Genomic DNA, 22,365 nt, shown 5'->3' on the forward strand with positions numbered 1-22,365 from the left:
AATAAAAAGTGTACTAGAAAGCCATTTCTACTTCTAAAAAACTTCTAGTTTTAAATATATGATCCTCTCATCCTAAGTTCTAATTGTTGAGAAAGGATTTTTTTTTAACTCTCTCATATTAAGTCTCTTTACAATCTCCAATCCTTGCTACCTAAGGTTTTCTGTGATACAGTGAATAGTGCTGAGACCTTGATCAGAAAGATCTGAGTTCAAATGCAGCCTCAGACACTTACTACTTGGGTCACCCTGAGCAAACCACTTACCATTTATCTCAATTTTTTTATCTGCTTCCCAGGATTGTTGAAAGGAGCAAATGAGAAAACATTTGTAAAGCACTTTACAAGCCTTGACTACATAAAGTTAGCTACCATGATTATAATTGTTGTTGGGCCAAGCAAAGTAAATCTAATTCCTTTATGATTATTCTCCAAATGCTTAAAGTCATTAAGTTCTTATCAAAAGCTTCTTTTTACCAGAATAAACACCTCAAGTTCCTTCACCTGATCTTTATGTAGCAAGGTTTCAAGTCTCATAAGCTAGTCACTATAATGTGGACAATAGCTTAGCTACAAACTTTTGAGACCTATCAGAGAGAACACCTTTATTAATAATATTGATTCTATAGTAAAAGCTATTTTGAATGTCAAGCCACTTAACCAAAAAGATTATTGGAACATAATCTATTTGTAACATGAGGTATGCCTATACTACTTTTATAAAACTGATATCTGAAAGGACTTAATCAGAACTGAAAATTCTTCTGTTGAATTTTTTTATTTTCAAAACATATGAACTGAAAAATTTTCAACCATTTCTCAAACTTGCACCAATTCCTTGCCACAGTGTTTGTTTTTGTACTTCTTAAATATTCAGCTATACTTTAAAAAAAAAAAAGGTGGGCTTTTTTGTACTTAAAGCCTTAGATCCAATTCCTTCAATATGGCATAAATTAATTCTTAAAAATAAAAATAATTCCTAATGTCTGTATCTAGAATTGACAACCATGTGGAAAAACAGCACATTCATTGTAACTAGCACAAAATTAATAAATGCTACTCATTCACTCAAAGAAAAATGACTCAAAATTTAAAAGTACAGGGAAAAATTCTTACCAAGGACTAACACATGCACTAGGAGCATTGCTGGACTGGGCAGAGGAACTACTAAAAAGCACACAAAGCCTTTGGTGGTTGACAGCACTCAGACAGTCCACCTAAAAAAATGAAGTAACAGCTTAGTAATTAGTAAGTGTAAATTTTAAAAATTTAATTAAAAATTAATAAGAAAAAATATCCATTAATGTGAGATATACTAAACTCCCACTTCAATAATTCACTGTGTCACACAGGTGAACCTGTATTGCTAAAAGCTTTAACAGCAGTGCTTAAAGACAAACTAAAAGATACTTCCATCCACATAAAAAACCTTCCAATTATGGACCAGTGACACAATGTATGTTTATTGATCAATGATCAATCTAAGTCCAGAAAGATTCATCTGTACAGTGGGCTACAAGTTGATAAATTGAATATAACACCACAGTCACTCTGGAAAACCATCTCTCTTAAGGAGGAATTGCAACTGCTTTCAATGTGAAAAGTATCCAAGCCAATAAAATTATGTCACTTTGAAATGTACTTAGATTTATGAACTTATTTTATAGTATTGTTTTTGCCAGATCTTTAATTTTTTACATTGACATAAATATGTAAAAATTGATATGTACTACAGTCTTTTCTAGTATACAGAACTTTGTGACATAAGGTGCCATTACACTTTTGTTAATTCCCGTATTTCATTTCTCAAATTTTCAATATTATTTCACCCATAAACAAAATGGCTAAATATTAATTTATTCTTCATCCAATATTTATTAAGCCCTTAATGAGTGTAGGCACTGAACATTAATATTTGATACAAAGATATCTGACATAAGCCCTTCTCTCCAAGAGTTTACAATCTAATGAGAAGACAAACATACACACAGAAATAATTATAATATAAAGGAAAATAAAATAAATGAAAAAGAAAATCCAGATAAAATGCTATGATATATAGAAGAGAAAGACAACTTTTATTTACCTGACAGAGTCAGAGAAGAAGACAAAACAGGGACTTAAAGAGATAGATTGAAACAAAAAGAAATGGCATCTATGAGAGTTAATTCATTCTAGCCATGGAGGAGCGTGAGCGCTCTTGAGAGTTTAGGTTCTGAAGAATAGAATGACATAATTCAGCATCTGGGAAAAAGACCAATTAGGACACAGAGAGAATAAAATTTTAGAAAGTTCTGCTTTGGGTTTTGGTTTCTTTTTTGCTTTTTTTAATTAAGTATGTGATCTGAGTTTCATCAGGTAAAGAAGAAAAATAGGATATTCTAGGTTTATTTCAGGATACTATACAAAAGTATGAAAATTGCAGCGGAAAGGACATAAATGAGAAACAGTTGTAACTTAGGATTGTTAGAACATTTGCTTAAAATATAAAATACACAGACAGGTACAATACAAAAAAGCTAGAAAGACAGGCAATAATCTAACTGTGGAGGAACTTAAATGAGAGAATCAGGAATTTACATTTTATTCAGTAGGCAAAAAGAAGACAAGAGCTTGAGTAGGGAATTAACCATATCTAAGAAGTGTATTTAGGAAGTCTATCTATTCAGGCAGAAGTGTGAAATATGTCAAGGAAAGGGGAAGATTAGAGGCAATCAACATTTAAGAGGGCATGGCAATACAATAGGCAAGAACAAATTAGGGTCTGAAAGAGTAGGTGGTAGAAATTAAGAAGTATTGATGGTACTGCAGAAGTAAAAGCAATGGGACTTCACAACCAATTGGATGTATGAGATGAGGAGTAATTCATCCCTGCAATTTGAGGAAAATCAAGAGGAACAGAGAAGTTAGGAGATGTACCTACTATGTACCAGTTTATAAAGGAGGATAATTCAATTTCATCATGTTAAACTGGAAGTTGGCAGGCCTTCTAGATAGCAATATCTAGCAGAGAACTGAAAATATGGTACTAGAGTTTTGTGGATATATTGTGGAGTGAGTACTCACTCACAAAGATATGATAGCTTGATTCTGTTATATCTATGAACACTTCCTTTTGAAAAAAAATCTAGAAATTCAAAGCTAAATTCACAAGACAAAGCATCTTGTGGGCAAATGTCCTGATTTTCCAAATAACAAGAGAAATGGGATCTATAAATTAGAAGTCAGTGAGCTTGACTTCCCATCTCTAGACCACAAAAAAGCAAATGTATGTGGTTTGTGAATCTCTATCTAAAAAAGAACAAGGGCAGTTAAGAAGCACAACAGAGAGTGTAACGGGCCTGGAGTCAGGAAGACTCATCTTCCCAAGTTAAAATCTGATATCAAACACTTCATATGTCACTTTGCCTTAGTTTCCTTATCTGTAAAATGGAGTGAAGAAGAAAATGGCAAACTACTTTCCCAAGAAAACCTCAAATGGGGTCACAAAACTGAACTGAACAACTAAAACAACTGAACAACAACAACAAATCTAGAAAAGTAATAATCACAAAAATATAGTATGGCTTTATTGGAAATGTCTTGCAGTCAAACTTTATCATGCATGTATTTGATTTGACAAGGTTCCAAGACTGACATAGATGTGACATAAATATGTGAGAGATTCTTCAAATGACCACCCTCCAACCTCTCCAATCAGAGGGAGAAAGAGGTTCTAGAGGTAGGGATTATTACTGAGTGTGAACTTCAGAGTTGATATGATTTTGCAGGAAGATGGGGAAAAAATGGCAGCATCCAGAAGAGCAGCCAAGTCAGAAATGATGAATATTTGTCCAAGGCCCAATCCTTAAATGGAGATTCTAAGAAGATGTGGGATGGTTGAATGATTAGACTCAAAAAATAGATATTAATGGATAATTTAGAGAATTTATTTAAATTTAGAGAAAAGTATTACAGACACAGCCCAGTCCCTATTCTCAAGAAATGTACTTGTCCCTGATGGCCAACATCTCATCAATAAGTTGGGAATGCTTCTAAAATTTTCAAATTCAATGAAACTGGGAAGTTCAGCTAGAATATAGGAACAACAGAATAAGGAACCAAAAAAGATCCTGACAAATTTGGAAACTTGTGGCTAAACTGGAGAAGGCTGTCTAAAAGTGCCTCCTCCACTTCCCTTACTCTCATTCTCTTCTCAACTCTTTGAATTCCAATTTCTGAATTTCATCATTTGAATGAAATGGCTCTCTCCAAAATTACTAATTATGTCTTAACTGCCAAATCTAAACGGTTTTTCTCTATACTCATCCTACCTGACCTTTCTTCTTGATATTCTTTTCTCTAGGTTACCACGCTGCTGCTCTCTTCTGCTTCTCCTACTATCTGTATGACTTTTGCCAAGTCCTCTTGTTCCACTTCTGCAACCTCTCTCAAATACTCTCTCTTCTCTCTTGGTTAAAGTTAATCTCTAGTGCGGACTCATTCCTGAATTGTTTGTCTCCTTGTTCCAAGTATCTCCCCATGTCAATCCAACCTCCATCCAGCTATCAAAGTGATCTTCCTTTTAAAACACCATTATGACCATGTCATCCCTGCCACAAAATCAATCAACTCTAGGGGCTGCCATTCTTATATATCACTAACAAAACTCAACAGTTAGAGTTACAAAAAGAAATTCCATTTAAAGTAACTACTGATTGTATAAAATATTTAGGAATCTATCTGCCAAGGGAAAATCAGAAACTTTATGAGCAAAACTACAAAACACTTTCCACACAAATTAAGTCTGATCTAACCAACTGGAAAAATATTAAATGCTCTTGGATTGGGCGAGCAAATATAATAAAGATGACAATACTACCTAAATTAATCTATTTATTTAGCGCTATACCAATCAGACTCCCAAAAAACTACTTTGATGAACTAGAAAAAATAACAACAAAGTTCATATGGAAAAACAAAAGGTCAAGAATTTCAAGGGAATTAATGAAAAAAAAAAATCAAATGAAGGTGGCCTAGCTATACCATATCTAAAATTATATTATAAAGCAGCAGTTACTAAAACCATCTGATATTGGCTAAGAAATAGACTAGTTGATCAATGGAATAGGTTAGGTCCAAAGGACAAAACAGCCAATAACTTTAATAATCTAGTGTTTGACAAACCCAAAGACCCCAGTTTCTGGGATAAGAATGCATTATTTGACAAAAATTGCTGGGAAAATTGGAAATTAGTATGGCAGAAACTAGGCATTGATCCACACTTAACACCATACACCAAGATAAGGTCAAAATGGGTTCATGACCTAGGCATCAAGAATGAGATTATAAATAAATTGGAAGAGCATAGGATAGTTTACCTCTCAGACCTGTGGAAGAGGGAGGAATTTATGACCAAAGAAGAACTAGAGATCACTATTGACCACAACATAGAAAATTTTGATTATATCAAATTGAAAATTTTTTTGTACAAATGCAGACAAGATTAGAAGGGAAACAATAAACTGGGAAAACATTTTTACAATCAAAGGTTCTGATAAAGGCCTCATTTCCAAAATATATAGAGAACTGACTCTAATTTATAAGAAATCAAACCATTCTCCAATTGATAAATGGTCAAAGGATATGAACAGACAATTCTCAGACGAAGAAATTGAAACTATTTATAGACATATGAAAATATGCTCCAACTCATTATTAATCAGAAAAATGCAAATTAAGACAACTCTGAGATACCACTACACACCTGTCAGATTGGCTAGTGATAGGGAAAGATAATGTAGAATGTTGGAGGGGATGTGGGAAAACAGGGACACTGATACATTGTTGGTGGAATTGTGAACACATCCAGCCATTCTGGAGAGCAATTTGGAACTATGATCAAAAAGTTATCAAGCTGTGCATACCCTTTGATCCAGCAGTGTTTCTACTGGGCTTATTCCCCAAAGAGATACTAAAGAAAGGAAAGGGACCTGTGTGTGCCAAAATGTTTGTGGCAGCCCTGTTTGTAGTGGCTAGAAACTGGAAAATGAATGGATGCCCATCAATTGGAGAATGGTTGAGTAAATTGTGGTATATGAACGTTATGGAATATTATTGTTCTGTAAGGAATGACCAACAGGATGAATACAGAGAGGACTGGCGAGACTTACATGAACTGATGGTAAGTGAAATGAGCAGAACCAGGAGATCATTATATACCTCAACAACGATACTGTATGAGGATGTATTCTGATGGAAGTGGATCTCTTCAATAAAGAGAGCTAATTCAGTTTCAATTGCTCAAAGATGGACAGAAGCAGCTACACGCAAAGAAAGAACACTGGGAGATGAATATAAACTGCTTGCATTTTTGTTTTTCTTCCTGGGCTATTTATACCTTCTGAATTCAATTCTCCCTGTGCAACAAGAAAACTGTTCAGTTCTGCACACATATATTGTATCTAGCATATACTGTAACCTATTCAACATGTAAAGGACTGATTGCCATCTGGGGGAGGGGGTGGAGGGAGGGAGGGGAAAAATCAGAACAGAAGTGAATGCAAGGGATAATGCGGTAAAAAATTACCCTGGCATGTGTTCTATCAATAAAAAGTTATTTAAAAAAAAAAAAACTCTAGGGGCTGCCTATTGCCTCTAAAATCAAATTTAAAATGCTATAGCAAAAAAGAGAGGATTCTGGAAAGATAACAGAATAGGTCAGAAAATTCCAAGTTCTCCATATATTCTCCACAAACAAGAACCTCAGGGTAAATACAGAGCAACAAAATAAACAGAAGTTGGAACAGAACAGTGGTCCTTCTAAGACAAACCAGGAAAGATCCAAAGATGGCAGGACTATGGTGCAGCCTTTGTGAAGTGACTAGCTCAGTTGAAACACCAGATGTTAAACCCTGGAGCTAGCTGGATTGGGGGATAGCCTTCCTTGGGCCACAGGATTTTTACCTCTCAGACTGTGCGGGGTGTCCAGTTTCTAAGCCCAAAAAGATTGAGGAAATCTCTGCTGAGAAAGCCCTAGCACAAGCCCAGTGAGAGAAGGGGGGACATGTGGTAACTTATAGTATGCCGAAGTTAGTTTCGGTTTCAGGCCAGAGGGGTAACTGAAGGTTACAGCCACTGGAGTTCTCAGGGAGTAAGAGCAGCACAAGGTGCTAAGGAGCCCTAGCTGTGGCTTAGGGAAAAGGAGTACAGAAGTTGGCCTATAACAGTCCAAAAATTAAAAAGAAGAAGAATCTGATGCCATAAGCACCATCCTCCACACCCCAGAGGTGATTATAAAATAAAAAAGAAAACAAAAATTAGCAGGCAAAAGAGAAAGATGCCAAACACAGTTACTAAGGAAACAGAAAAGACCAGGGTTCATCTTCAAAAGGAAAAAAGCCTCACTTATCCTAAAGAATGATGTCAAATAGTCAACTGTCCAAAAATAATTCACAGAAAAAGTAAAAAAAAAGACTTTTAAAAAACATTTTCTTTTTCTTTCTTTCTTTTTTTTATTTTTTTCTTTCTTTCTTTCTGTTGAGGCAATTGGGGTTAAGTAATTTACCCAGTATCACACAGTTAGGACTTGTTAAGTCCTAAACTGAGGCCAGATTTGAAGTCAGGTCCTCCTGACTTTAGGACTGGTTCTAAGATATTTTATTTTTAATGAGAAAGGCTGAAGTAAAACTAAAACAAAACAAAAACTCCAATCCAAGAAACGCAAGATTACTGAAAAGACAGTCAATCAACTAGAAAAGGAAATCCAGAATTTTAAAGAAGAAAATGATTCCTTAAAAATAAGAATTGGACAAAGGGAAATCAGTGAAGTTGTAAGATACAAAGAAATAATAAAACAAAATCTAAAGAATGGAAAAACAATGAGAAGATGAAACATCTCATAGCAAAAATAATTTATCTGGAAAACAGATCAAAAAGAAAATCAAGAATAATCAGGCTACCTGGAAGCTACAATCAAAAAAAAAAAAAAAAATCAATACAATAATACAAGAATTAAAGAAAATTGTCCTGTTAGAACAAGAAGAGAAAGCAGAATCCACTAATCATCACTTGAAAGAGATCCTAGGAGAATAAATTTTAGGTTAAGGAGACATTATTATGAGCAACTAAAAAAAAAAAAAAGTTCAAATATGATGGAGCCACAATTAGAATTACAAAAGACCTAGCAGTGGCTAAACTAAAGATTACAGGTCTTACAATACTATATATCAAAGAGCAAACTCCAGTGAACTGGAGCTGAAGCCAAAAATATCACATCCAGTAGTTAAGCATAATCCTGAACAAACCAAAAAAAAAAAAAAAAAGGCATTCAGTGAATAGCCAGACATTCAAGATTTTGTTAGAAAAACAACTGCACTTTATAGAAAATCTGACATATAAGATTTAAGAGAAATCTAAGGTAAACTTCAAAGACTAATTACAAAGGACTCAATAAGGACAAATCGCTTACTTTTTAATACATGTAAAAATGTAAACTGTCCATTAGTAAGGAAAGGCTTTTTAGAGAGAACTTCGTTCACAATAGATCTGGGTTAAAGAGTGAACACACAAACATAAAGATCAGGAGTATAATTTATTATGTACAAAAGTAGCAGTGATAATCATGTTCTCGGATAAAGTTTAAGCTAAAGCATTTAATTGGAAGAGAAAAATAGGGCAACCATACTATAATGTCAGTCATAGTAAGCGATATTGTTTTAGATTATTTAGAATAACCAGATAGTTTAAGGTTAGAATATTGCTGAGATGAAATGGTAAATGGTGGATTTAGAAAAATATGGAAAGGCATGGGGCTTACGAAGGAAAATGTTATCCACCTTCAGAGAAACAGAGTGAAAATAAGAAAACAGTACAATTTTACATAAATGTATATGTATATAGGTATGTACATACATGTGTATATATGTATATCTGTGTGTGTGTGTATATATATACATATATATGTATGTATTTGTATCTTTGATTAGATGTGTAGCCTTCTTGGAGGTAAGAAAGGGGGAAAAATAAAATAAAAAATGCATGGAAAAGAACAAAAAAAAAAAAAACCTACAAGGAAGCAAAAAGATGATGCACAGCTCTGAACACAATATATATTATTTATTATATGAGCTTTCTTGAAATGAAAATGTATAGCTTTATATTTTTAATCCTCTCATGTGTTCTACTGTTTACATGGCAATGTTTGGTTTTTTCCTCTTTTCTTATTTTAGGTTTTTTTATTTTACGTATCTTTAGGTTTAAAATAAATTTTAAAATTCTGTTTGGCTTTTAAAACCTTTTACAACCTGATCGGCTCTACTTCTAATACACAAATTCCCTCTCTACATACAATGCAATCCAGAAGTTCTTTGTCCTAGCTCTGTGCATTTTACTGGCTGTCCTCCACACCTGGTATACTGTCTCTCTTCACCTTTGCCTTTTGAATTCCCTAGCTTCCTTCAAGTCTCAGCTTAAATTCCCCCTCTGCAAGAAGCCTTTCCTGATTCTCTTTAATGTCAAAGTCTCTCCTTTGAAATTATCTCGAATTTATCCTGCAAAAATGTTTCTTATACATGGTTATCTGCATGTTCTTTTCTCCATTAAATTGTAAGCTCTTTTGAGAGTGTGAACCTCTTGCCTTTCTTTATATCTCCAGTCTTTGGAACATCTGCCTGTCACATGGTCAATCTTTAATAAATTATACCTACTGACCTCTCAGATTTGGCTAAAATGACAGGAAAAAATAACAATGAATGCTGGAGGGGATGTGGGAAAAGTGGGATAGAACAAGGGTCCTCCAGGTATAACTCAAGAAGATCTGAAGACCAAGGCCAGAATTAACCCTTGTGAAGTGCAAACACCTCCAGGCTAGCCCCACAGAAAACACCAAGTGGGGACCCTTGGGGTGAGCTGGATGTGGCTGAAGCCTCAGCAGTTACCACAGAGACTTTCACCTCCAGGACAGTTTGAGGAGTCCAGGTCTGAATCCTGGAAGACAGAGGGAATCTCGGCTGATTGGGAACGTGGGTCCCAGTTGTGCTACAGGAACACAGCCCTGGGTGAGAAAAAACCAGCACCCGGTGAGTGTAGAGGCAGTGGGGCAGGGATGCTGCTGTCTATGGGAACTTACTAGAGAATGGGGCTCTTGATTTGGGGTTCCTGGTTAGAAGGGAGAGCTGAAGGGAGGTTTGAAATACCTTCTCCCCACCCTGTTTCTCCAAAAAAAAAAAAAAACTCCACCAGAGCAACATCCTATAGGAACAGGGAAGACAGGTTCATCCTCAGAGGCCACTGAAGTAAAAGAAAAAAAAGTTTGTACCTCAAAGAGTACTATGAAATGGCTCCCTGCCCAGATAGAATTTATAGAAGAACTTTAAAAAATCAAATGAGATATTGAAGAGAAACTAAAAAATAAACCATCCAAGAAAAGATTATGAAAAAAAAAGTTAACTAGAAAAAGAGATATAGACTCTCAAAAACAAAAATAACTCTTTGAAAATTAGAATTGGACAAAGGAAAGCCAATGAAGCTATGAAAGGCCAAGAAATGACAACAGATTATAAAGGAAAAGATAAAACAGAATGTGAAACATCTTATTTAAAAAATGACAGATCTGGAGAAAACAGATCAAGAAAAGAAAATATAAGAATAATTGGACTCCCTGAAAATTGTGACCAAAAAACAAGGATTTTGACACAATAATGCAAGAAATAAACCAAGAAAATTGTCCTGAAGTGATAGAAAGGGGAAAGTAGAAATAGAAAAAAATCACTGCCTCAACAAGATCCTTTGTGAAACACATAAGAACATTATTGCCAAATTTCAAAATCCTCAGCTCAAAGAGAACATTTTGCAAAAAAACAAGAAAAAAACAACTCAAATTAGCATTGTACAGGATTTAGCAGCAGCCACAATAAAAGACCACAGGTGCTGGAATCATATCTATCGACAATCAAAAGAACTAGGCCTGCAGCCAAAAAATATCATACCTACCAAAACTGTCTATAACATTGAGGAAAAAATGGACATTCAATGAACTTGCAGATTTTCAGGCCTTTTTAATCAATCAAACCAGAACTTAATAGAAAACTTAACATATGAGCCAATATCAAAGATTGATTTTAAGGAACTTAACATGAACATTTTTTTTTTTTAACATGGGAAATAAATACCTATGTTTAAGATTGACAACAATAGGGCAGCTCAAGAGAAAGATCGGGGCAGAAATATGGTAAAAATAGAAATTATATTATACCAATGAGGTGCAAAGGAAGAATGGACATAGAGGCATCCAAGGAGGGCTTGTAGTTCAACACTACATATATACCATGAAGGGTATAGCATCCTTCAAAATCTCTAAGGCAATAAGAGGGAAGGGATGGGTGGACTAGGAAGCGTAGGGTATGAGAAGAAGATAAGGGTGGGATCCATGAGTAGGGGAAGTTAAGTAATAGCAAGATAAATTAGGAACAGAATTAAAGCAAAGACAGCAGAGTGTGTGTATGTGTGGGGATATGGGTGGGTTGTGTGTATGTATATATCTACACATGAATACATAAATAAATCCTTTCTTAACTATAACCTCCTTGGGAGTGATTGAGGTTTTAATATGGGGGAAAAAGAATAAAGTAAAAAAGGTCAACAGCAGAGAACAAAACAATTTACAAGGCAGTAAAGAAAGAGTGGACACTCATGAATATAAGTTCTTCTACAAATATATATGTACTTTGCTGATCTGATAATTTGTTGTTATATATTTTGAATCTTTCTGATATTCTGCAAGACACATGACAATGTTCTCTTTTGCTTTATTTCTTTTTATTTATATTCCTTTTTCTGTTTTTCTTTTTTCTTATTCTATTTTTTAAATAAAATATATCTTTGGAAATTAAACAAAAATAAACAGTATAATGATTTATTTTCTATATCTTTTGATCAATCATAACTTTAAAGCTATGGTATACTGTAAAAAGACATGTGCAAAATGTTACTTATTCTCTTTCACTAAAAATACCCCTGATCCATATATGTAGATTATTGTGATAAACATTTTAATAAAGAAGAAGTATTAAGGGAAAAAAAATTTTAAGATACCTACTTCACAAGGTTCTTGCAAACCCTAAAAATACTATGTACTACTAAAATAGTTGTGTTGCTTTTGTTTTGTTGGGACCTGGAGAAGATTAATTAATCTAAATCAATTACTTCAACTGACTAGAGATAAACTAGGAAACATCTTGTAAAAAATAATTCATGTCTAACTTAAAATCTCAGAGACTTGCTTGGGAGCACTAAGAGATTACATGATTTTGCACATGGTCACAAATCTATTATAACATATGGAATAAGTGAATTGTATGGTAAAAGTTAGAAGAATTATAAAAATATGAAAAGCCAGAACTAAATTTCCTAGTATGCAAAACGGGAATATACCTTACACCTAGGTGACTCCAAAGATGACTCTCTAAGCCAGTATACACAATATTCTTATGTATATAAAATATAAACACTTCAAAACAAACAAAATCAATGCAGCTAGAAAGGCGCAGTTGTCAAGTATAAAAACCAATTTTGCACCAAATATTTTTGATAAAAACTTGATATCAAAGACAGGTAGAGAACAGATACAAATATGATTAAAAATTATTTCCCAACAGGTAAGAGAATAAAAGGATAACAGTTTTCAAAAGAAGAAATACAAACTACTAATAAACACTTCAAGATGTTCTAATTACTAACAAGAGAAGTAAAAATTAAAACTTAAAAGCTTTTACCTGACAGACAGGCAAATATGACAACAAATGAAAATAGCCCCTATTAGAGGAGCTATTAAAACTCAAGCATCAGTGAAGCTGTGAATTAATTCAAGAATTCTGGAATTATATAATAAAAGTTACTAAACTAGTCATACTCTTTGAGATTCAGCAATACTAGACACGGACATACATTGTAAAGTCAATACCACAAAGAAAAATACTATATAAACAAAAATGTTTATAGCATATTTTTGAATAGAAAAAAACCATACCCATTATTTGGAAACTAGCATAAAATTTCAGAACTGAAATATTATGGAATATTGTTGCAGAATAAAAATTAACATGAGGAAGTCCCAAAATCTTGCTTCAGTTTCTATTAATTGTGCAATAAAGGAGAATCTGGAGAATGACATATATAAATCAGGGATAGGGAACTTCCAGCCTAATATGGTTCATAAAATCATTTGCATAATCAAACAGATTATGATGAGCTGAACTGAATTAAGTATTTTCTTAGTACCTATTACATCATGGAATAAGAAACTTAGATTTTGGTCCATCTTCTCATATTTCAAAAGAGTTCTTATGAGCAGCAGTAGAAAAATGGGTTCAAAAATCTATTGAGTTCGAATCTTGCCACATAAATGAATTGTGTTGATTTGAAACAGGTCACTTAATATCTGGTTTTCTTACCTGGAAAATGAGGGTACTGATCTCTGAGGTGTCACCTAGCCCTAAATATATATTCTTCTTAGTTAATGTTAGCTAACATTTATATAGCAGCCAGGTGGCACAATATACAGAATGTCAGACATGGAGTCAAGAAGACTCATCTTTCTGAATTCCAATTGGGCATCAGATACTTATTGTGATCCTGAGCAAATCACTTGCCTCAGTTTCCTCATGTATAAAAGGAACTAGAAAAGGAAATGGCAAACCACTCCATATCCCTGTCAAGAAAATCTTAAATAGGGTCATGAAGAGTAGACACAACTCAAAATGACTGAATAACAAGAATACAGCATATATGTGTGTCAGGCATTGTGCTAAGCACTTTACAAGTGTTATCTCATCTGAATCTCACAACAACCTTAAGAGATAAGAGCTAATATTATCACCATTTTACAGATGAGGAAACTGAGGCAAAAAGTTATTTGAGGCTACATTTAAAGTTAGGTTTTACCCAGAGAAAGAACACTGGGAAATGAATATAAACTGCTTGCATTTTTGTTTTTCTTCCCGGGTTATTTTTACCTTCTGAATTCAATTCTCCCTGTGCAACAAGAAAACTGTTCAGTTCTGCACACATATATTGTATCTAGGATATACTGCAACCCATTCAACATGTAAAGGAGTGCTTGCCATCTGGGGGAGGGAGTGGAGGGAGGGAGGGGAAAAATCGGAACAGAAGTGAATGCGAAAGCCAAACAGCTGAAAGAGAAGAAAAGAATATTCAAGAGTTTTTGCCAAGCGAAAACACCCAAAATTCTACAGGAAATGGGGAAGAATTAAATGGAACGTGTGTAGGATTGAACACAGGTGGAGCTGGGTGTAAGCAAGCCGATGCTGGAAAACTTCCTACTGTCTGCAATTCCTGGACATGGCTTCATTCCCAGTCTGAAGGCTAGTATGTGGCTGAGGAGAAATTATCCACGCTGCTAGTGGAGAGTGAGCCATGAGCCCTCTGAAGTCTCTGGAACTAGTTCTGTAAAAAATGCTGTAAAAAATTACCCTGGCATGCGTTCTATCAATAAAAAGTTATTTAAAAATAAATAAATAAAAAATAAAGTTAGGTCTTCCTGACTCCAGGGCCCACTCTCTGCCCTCTGCCACATAATTACCCTATATTATAAATTATCCAATTTTACAATAAAAACCCCTTTTCCCCTGTGGCTTGTCAAATCAATATTGCTGCTTTTTTTTGTATTACTTAAATGAGTGGCACAGGAGTGGAGTTGACATGCTTAAATCAAATAAGAATAAAATTAGGAAGGAAAGCATTTCATAAATTTATGCCCTCTGATATAATTATTTTTAAAAAATCAAAAATGACCTAAAATATCAAGTTACCCACAAAGACTTCTCACTTACCTTTGTGGACCATATTGCATCGCTATGACTTGGAACTCTATCTTCATCTCCTTCAGTTTTGCTTCCAGATCGTCCACCAGAATTATCTGATGCATCCTTTGACTGAACGAAAGGGTCTGCATTTTTCTGCTGTATCCGTCCTCCTCTTGCCCGGTAATCTGCCAACATTCTACCCAAGCTCTGACTCTCACCCAAATGTTCAGTAATTCTGGTGCTCACCAACTCATGGGATGGTAATACTTGGATAGGCTTTGCTTGAACACTTCCATTCATACCCTGAAGTCCAGAAAGATCTCTTAAAAGTTGTTTCTTTCTTCTGCTCTCTAGCTCCTTTAATTCTTTGTTGAGTAAAGGAGACAAATAAACTTGCTCTGGGAAATAGTCCCGTGTAGGGCACTTCATGCCTTTTTCAGTTAGGAGGAAGGGTTCCCGGAATGTGATTACTGGAGAGATACAAAGGATAACATCTTTAAGTTCTTGCTTGAAGGCTAAAGAATAAGTCTTGAGCCTATCTTCAGAAGATGTCACTTCTTCCGCAACATAAAATCCTGTGTCATCCTGGAGAGGGTCTCTGAAGACTCTCATCTGATTTTTGGGCTCCTGTATCTTATCTCTTTGAGATACGGCCTCCGATTCATTATCAAAAGCATCATCTTGCTCTTCAATGTGAATAGGCAACAATGCTTCTGGTACTGATGGAAAAAAAGGAGGTATCACTGATGGTCCAGGTGTTGTGAAATGCTCCTGATGTTTCAAAGAGGCACTGTCCTGTGGAACACTTTCACTGTCCTTCTCAAACAGGGTCCTTGATTCCAACTGATTACTATCATCAGAAGATAAAGACTCAGATATTATGGGCAATTTGTCAGGAAGAAAGTCAGCCTCCCTAGAAAGGGGGCTCCCACTAAATTGGTCCTGCTGACCACCATCATTTGCCTGATCTTCAATTAGAGAATGCAATGAACTATTTTTTGTTAAGGTTGGAGGCATGGCAAATTCATCCATAAGGAAAGAGATTTCCAGTTGTGAATGGTAAGCCACACAGATCATGAATATAAGGATTTCCTTCACTCTTGCTAGCTCATAATCAGAGCCACCTCTCAATTTGATGGTACAGCCCAGGTGCTGTGGACAGCCTTCAAAGAACATTAGTGTTTTTGATTGATCTATAAGTCCAAAAAAAATCAGAAAAAGTTAGGTAGCATTTAGGACAAATATATTATACTATTCAAAAGGACAATATCAACTAACAAACGAATATCCTTAAACATAGAAAAGGCTTTTAAAATGCCTATAAATAATGTAATCTGTGTTTACTAGTTTTTAGGTAAATCAATAGTTTTAATTACTTTTGAGTATACTACAATGATAATTTTATATGTTCTAAATCCTTAGTGAAATATGCTAACATGTTACTCACCATTAGGGAGCTGAAATATCTGCATGTAAAATTTATGACAAGTTCCTAAGTGTGGCTTTGTGAGCAACTGATCCATTGACATCACTAGGTCACCTTGGGTCATCCGACTTATTCGATCTAAAACTTGCTAGAAAACAAAAATGACCTTATCACAAATGTGGAATAAATACTACAGCCTTATTAAAGATGACACAGAAAAGTAACAAAAAGTTAAATCAGTTGCATTTTAATATCAAAGGGAAATTTTCATTATAATTACATTGTAATTACTCATTATAGCTGAATAATTTATAAGAATTTTTTGGTCTTCTTTCCTTAAAATCAAACACTAATTTATTCAACAAAACACTAAAATACTTTCTATCATATCAGCATCAAGAACATTATAAAGAAGCAAATTTTTTCAAAGTGCTACACCCAAAGGAAATTATATGGAATTTTTCCCTAGGTGATTGATCTACCTCCCCTACTTTAAATCACTGAAGAGAGTATTTTCTATTTATTCTATAATTTCAAATAGGGGTACTCACATACATAAATACTGACTGACTTCAACACTCATCACCATGACCTCTTAAGTAAATATGGCAAATGTTTTAAAATCACAAATATTTATTTTCAAAATGTTATTCTCTAAAATCTGAGCTTTCTATTCTTGGGGAAGACAAAATAAAAAAATAAAAAAAGAAGAAGAGGGAGAAAATAATTCTTTTGAAAATAACCATTTCTTCTGTGCTATGGCCTTCAAATTTTGTTTATCACTCAAATTTTCTCCTTATTCCCACTTCTAATCCACATATGGGGGAAACAAACAGGAAAAGTAAGAGAAATTCTACATAACCAAATAAACAGCAATAATATTAAAATCATGTCTACAGTTTTATGAAATACTACTACTCACCGGTTTTACATTAATAACTAAAGTAATACCATGTTCCAGCAACATATCTTGGGCAATTCGAGACACAGTTTTTTCAACCAGAACCAAAGTAGGCCGAACATCGACTATCCGCTGTACATAATTCTTCAAGAATTCTCTTTCCTAATTAACATAATAAACCACAAATGTGCCCATTACAATGCCAACTAAAAATAAAATGAGGTTATTAATGTTAATCTCAACAAATTAAGGTTGTTTCATCCATGAAAGTCTAAAATATCTGCCTCCAATTCTTTTTAATATCATAAATGTGTTAGAAAGTTTTAGAAAATTTTCTAAGGTATCTCTTTCAAGTCTTGTATCAAACACATTTATTAAGCAGATATTATGGGCCAGACAATGATGGATACAAACAAACAAAAAGAATGTAAAAAGTCCTATTCATTTACATACTTATCTTACAAGAAGTTATAATCATTCTTTGGGAAAATGTGCTTAATTTATTAAAAATGCATCCTTCTAGCAGAAATTATATCACTATATTCTACCAATGGGAAAGCTGATAAATTGAGCGAAACTACATAGTAAATTTTAAAAACTTGCTAAGAAAAAGAACTCAGGAATCTGGGATTCTACTTTTTCAGATTAATTTGCTTGGTAATGTTCATTTTAGAACATCTTTTAGGAAAATTTACTACAAAAGCAATTCATGACAAACTATATTAAATAAAACTTAATCTATTTTCTTTGCTTCACTTAAGAATAAATATCTAGTTAAATGATAGGGCAGCTAAATGGCACATGGATAGAATGCCAAGCCTGGCATAAGGAAGACTTTATCTTCCTGAATTCAAATGTGGCATCAGGCACTTATTAGCTGTGTGACCCTGGGCAAACAACTTTACCCTGTTTGCTACAGTCTCCTCATCTGTAAAATAAGCTGGAAAAGGAAATGGCAAACCCTGAAAACCCAAATGGGATCACAAAGGGTCGGATATGATTGAAACAACTCAACAACAATAAAAATAAAATGATAACTGCTGTCCTATATATATTTCTGTAACAAATTCTAACCTGAAGAACAATTGGGTCGATGCATGTAAATTTGGTTTCTTCTCTATAGAGATATTCAATGGAACACTTCAATAAAAGGATTTTAGGATTTTTAATAGAAGAATTCATCTGGGAAGAAAAACAAGCAGAAAATTAATTATGTAAAGCATTTAGAAACTTGAAAGGATAACACAATTTTAATCCACTCTTCCCTGATTGTGTAGCCCATCTACAAAACATTATTCCCTTACTATAATAATCTTTATTAAGCATTAAATTCTCCTGACTTTACATATTATGACACTAAGGTAGTGTTTCAATATTCTCATGGCAGATTCATTTTACCTTGGAAATCCTTCTTCAATCTTCCAACTATGTTTTTATTATAACAAATAGTATCATTTCATGAAATGTAAAAAAAAAATATTAGCCTACAGGAAGAATGAAGGTATATTATATTCTAAATTTTTTTTTTTACTATTCCTAGACCTTAAGGAAATATTTTTAAACGTTTTTCTATTTTCAGTCTAAAAAGGGCATTTCAGTTAAATATAACCTTACTAAAAGTTAAGAAGAAAAAAAATTAAAATATTTTGAACACTTCTAGTGATGAGTTTCAAGCATTTATTACAGTAACAAGTATAGGAAAAAATGAAGAAACTTAAAGCAAAGCTTCACATAATATAACTATGATACTGCTCAAATTCAAAGAACAGGTAGCAAATTCATGGGGTAACAATTGGTTTGATTTATCGTTCTGTGGGGAATATGGGTAGACCATAAAGATAAAGAATTAACTGAGTTTGCATCTCTGTCCTTAAAGAAATGACATGAAAATTGGACACCTATAAGTCAAATATACTAAACTCAATTTAACAGTCAATTATGATTTTAGTAAAGCATATTATTTTTCTCAAAGAAACAATGAACCTTAACAAAGACAGGAATGAACACAAAGCTAGAGTTTCTCAATTTGTTAATCATACTTCTTACTAAGAATGGACTTTCTTCATCATTAATTATTACATATCAAGGAATTAACAGCTGGCAAGTACATGGAGGAAAAAAAAACTGATCATTATTAACTCTGATTAAAAATCAGTCAAATTAATTCCTATAATTTTCTACTACAATTACAATACCTTTTTATGTGCAATATTCTTGGTACACACAAAGCCATTGACAACCATAGAATCAAACTTCTTTCCACCTGGAATCTAACAGTAAAAATTGTCATTTTTTTTTTAAAGGCAAAATATTTTCTATTTTAGTCAGATATAATAGATTATGTTATAGGGATTACTTTTTTATACTTTAAATTTTACTGTATGAAAAAAAGAAAAATATCTCCCATATCACAATTCTTTTATTCTATATGATTAATGGCAATATTAGAATGATTTTCATATTACTATTTCTAGTAACTAAAAAACTGGGGACACTTTTGGACTCAGAAACCAATCAAGTAAAATCAACTATAATATTTTTTAAATTAAATGCTTTTTATAAAAAAGATTTAAGTTAAATATTGAAACAAAACTACTTTCAACATTATCTATTCAAATAGTAATCACTCCACTGCCTTTTATTACAGTAATGAAAGGATAATTTAGAAGATGTACAAGTAAAATTTCTGATAATCCTCTAATTCATCTCTCAACCCTTTCTTTTCAGTTCCTCTTTCATTTCTAATCCCTGGGCAACATAGTATCTCTAGGGACTAGAACAAAAGCAATCTAAAGTCCCATTCCCCCACACTAATCTGTCATTCTTTTGATACTGTCCTAGTACCCTCACTCCCAATTCTGAAAAAATATTACAGTCAATAAAACGCACTTTTTTGATGTGGACAAACTGACGGATATCCATGTCATCATCCCTATTTTTGACATCAGGTCGAACAGTCTGAACCACTTGGCAGACCACTGGCACAATGATATCTCTCCAGGATGGTGATAATGAGTCATTATAGAGTAATTGTTGAAGTAGTGCCATCATGTGGTTATGATTAGCTGAACTGTAAAAATATTAATGGGGTAGGAAAAAAGGGAAAAAGATTAATAGTAATTTCTAGTCCATACTTCTTATAAGAAGCAATATTTAAGATTTAGTTCTTCAAGTTCTTTAAGATCAGGTTATTCTTTATCTCTTGTCCGTAAGTGGAAGTTTAATTCAAACTTCAAAAGTCTTCTTTTTGAAGTCAACTACTTGCTGGAATATTTCACCATACAAAATAGCTAAATGTAGTTAAGCAATTTTGTGCTATACTGTTTAAGGAATTTCATTCACAAGTTTCACCTAAGAGTTTTTATTTAAGAACAGAGACTCTGCAAAACAACTCATTAAATGAAATGAAAATAAAAATAGCTTACTGACTTACAGTAATCTCTCCATAGCTTGTTTCTCCCCATTTTCCTCCCTCAGAAGCTCCAGATTGCTATGATGCCAACCTAAAGGTGTAAAAAGCACCTCTTTGGATTTCTCTTCTACTCGCCGGTTGAACAGGGACTCTAGAAAAGATAAAATAATTTTTTGCTCCAAAATCATACCTTTGTTAAAAAATTCACATTTTTAGAAGTTTGTTTAATGTATAAACCTATGTATTAGGTAATGATAATAAAATACTGAAGCAACAAAATCAGAAATAAGCTTTTAATAAGGGTGTGTATATACAGTAGCTCAAGCCACATTCTTGAAATGCTATTTCTGAAAAGCAAATAAAATTGTGGATCATGTGACTTTAACAATCCTCTTATTTATCTAAGAAAGCTGAAAAAGAGGAATCTCCCCTATTCCAAGAAATTATAAAGTTTGAAAGAAAAGAAATCTAAATGCTGACAAAACTACATGTGGCAATTGTGTGGGTGTTGAACTTTAAAGAGTGAAAACTCTGGCATAAATGTTTTAAAGCCAAATAACAAATCTAAAATGTCTCTTCAAAAAACCACTGATTCTAAAAAGTTCTTTTTCAATAATCTACAACATTTCTGGTAGGTTTAACACAAGGCAAAGGAAAAAAGGAGAATTGAAGTAGAGCAAATAGCTATTAATAAGCCAAGTTGTTTGTTTGTTTTTTTACTTTTTAAAAATTATACCTTTAATCTCTCCCTCATGATGAAGACTTGATATAAAAGAAAATTACCAAATGATATTAAAATATAATGAAATTCAGCACTGTTTTTGGAATATATATAAAAACAGACAAGTTAGAGGGAGAGAAAATGCTTCCAAACTATATTCCAAAAAAAAAAGGAAAAAAGGAAAAAAACCACCCTTCCAAAGACAGACATACACATACAAAATCCACTCATCTAATACAATAAATATATCAAATCTATAAAATCTGAGGTATAGAGGGTCTTTCTACAGCCCAGAATTTGGATTTCCAAAAGACTGAAACTACATAACTAGCATTCTTTGTGCTAACACGTCCTACCCCTCTCTTGGCTGAAATCCTCAAGGCTAGGAAAAAACAGAGAAAGGAAACCTTTGATTTCTTGTATAAGACTCCTGCCCCCAGGGTCCTTCATTAGAAAGAAAGCATATTATCATGCTCATTTCTTTGCATTTAAGAAGCCAGAAGTTACACTGTGGTTAGGGAGGGGTTAGAAGGTGGCTGCTTTGGATCCCCACATCCACATAGCCCCATGAAGTCATACTCAAGGAAACATTCTTCCTGTCCTACTTTTCCTCTCGTGACAATATCAAACTGGGTCAAATCTGTCTATTGGTTCCAATATGGCCAATACTTGAAAAAGAAAGTACTTAATATTACATTCATGGAAAAGTAAAAGTTTATATAAACCTCAGAATGAGCAAAATAGTTTCCCTAGTCAACTTTAAAAGAAAAAACTACTATTCAAATTAGACTAATCATCCTTACCCCAAAATAAGTCAAAGCATATACAGTGCTGATTCTTGAAGCATTAAAAATCATAGACATATCTGCAAGTAGCTTCCTCTACTTCTCAAATATTAATTTACCTTTAATGAAGGCGTCACTTATTGAGATTTGTTGTCCTCCATTGTCAGAAATCAAATACTCTGAATAGCAGGAAGAAAGCAAATAGAGAAGGCAAAGTTAAGAGATGACTAACATGCTGCTACAATTATACCCAACACACCCACTCCATATATAGAAGGCATTAGTCATAAAATATAAGCTCCTTTAGGGAGGGACTATTTTTT

The 22,365-nt window shown here is 33.6% G+C and overlaps 1 protein-coding gene across 1 annotated transcript in view; it reads right to left on the minus strand.

Annotated features, from left to right (window-relative positions):
* Window positions 1–22,365, minus strand: part of PIKFYVE (phosphoinositide kinase, FYVE-type zinc finger containing) — a 109,707-nt gene that overhangs the window by 43,347 nt on the left and 43,995 nt on the right. The window contains exons 13-21 of the mRNA XM_051983674.1: window positions 22,162–22,221; window positions 20,558–20,687; window positions 20,014–20,194; window positions 19,320–19,394; window positions 18,199–18,306; window positions 17,146–17,286; window positions 16,245–16,371; window positions 14,825–15,990; window positions 1,113–1,213 (exon numbers count right to left, since the gene is read on the minus strand). Coding sequence (XP_051839634.1) covers window positions 1,113–1,213; window positions 14,825–15,990; window positions 16,245–16,371; window positions 17,146–17,286; window positions 18,199–18,306; window positions 19,320–19,394; window positions 20,014–20,194; window positions 20,558–20,687; window positions 22,162–22,221 — 2,089 coding nt within the window. The remainder of the gene's footprint in view (window positions 1–1,112; window positions 1,214–14,824; window positions 15,991–16,244; window positions 16,372–17,145; window positions 17,287–18,198; window positions 18,307–19,319; window positions 19,395–20,013; window positions 20,195–20,557; window positions 20,688–22,161; window positions 22,222–22,365) is intronic.

This window comes from Antechinus flavipes, chromosome 3, assembly GCF_016432865.1.
Source record: "Antechinus flavipes isolate AdamAnt ecotype Samford, QLD, Australia chromosome 3, AdamAnt_v2, whole genome shotgun sequence".
NCBI classification, from domain to species: domain Eukaryota; kingdom Metazoa; phylum Chordata; class Mammalia; order Dasyuromorphia; family Dasyuridae; genus Antechinus; species Antechinus flavipes.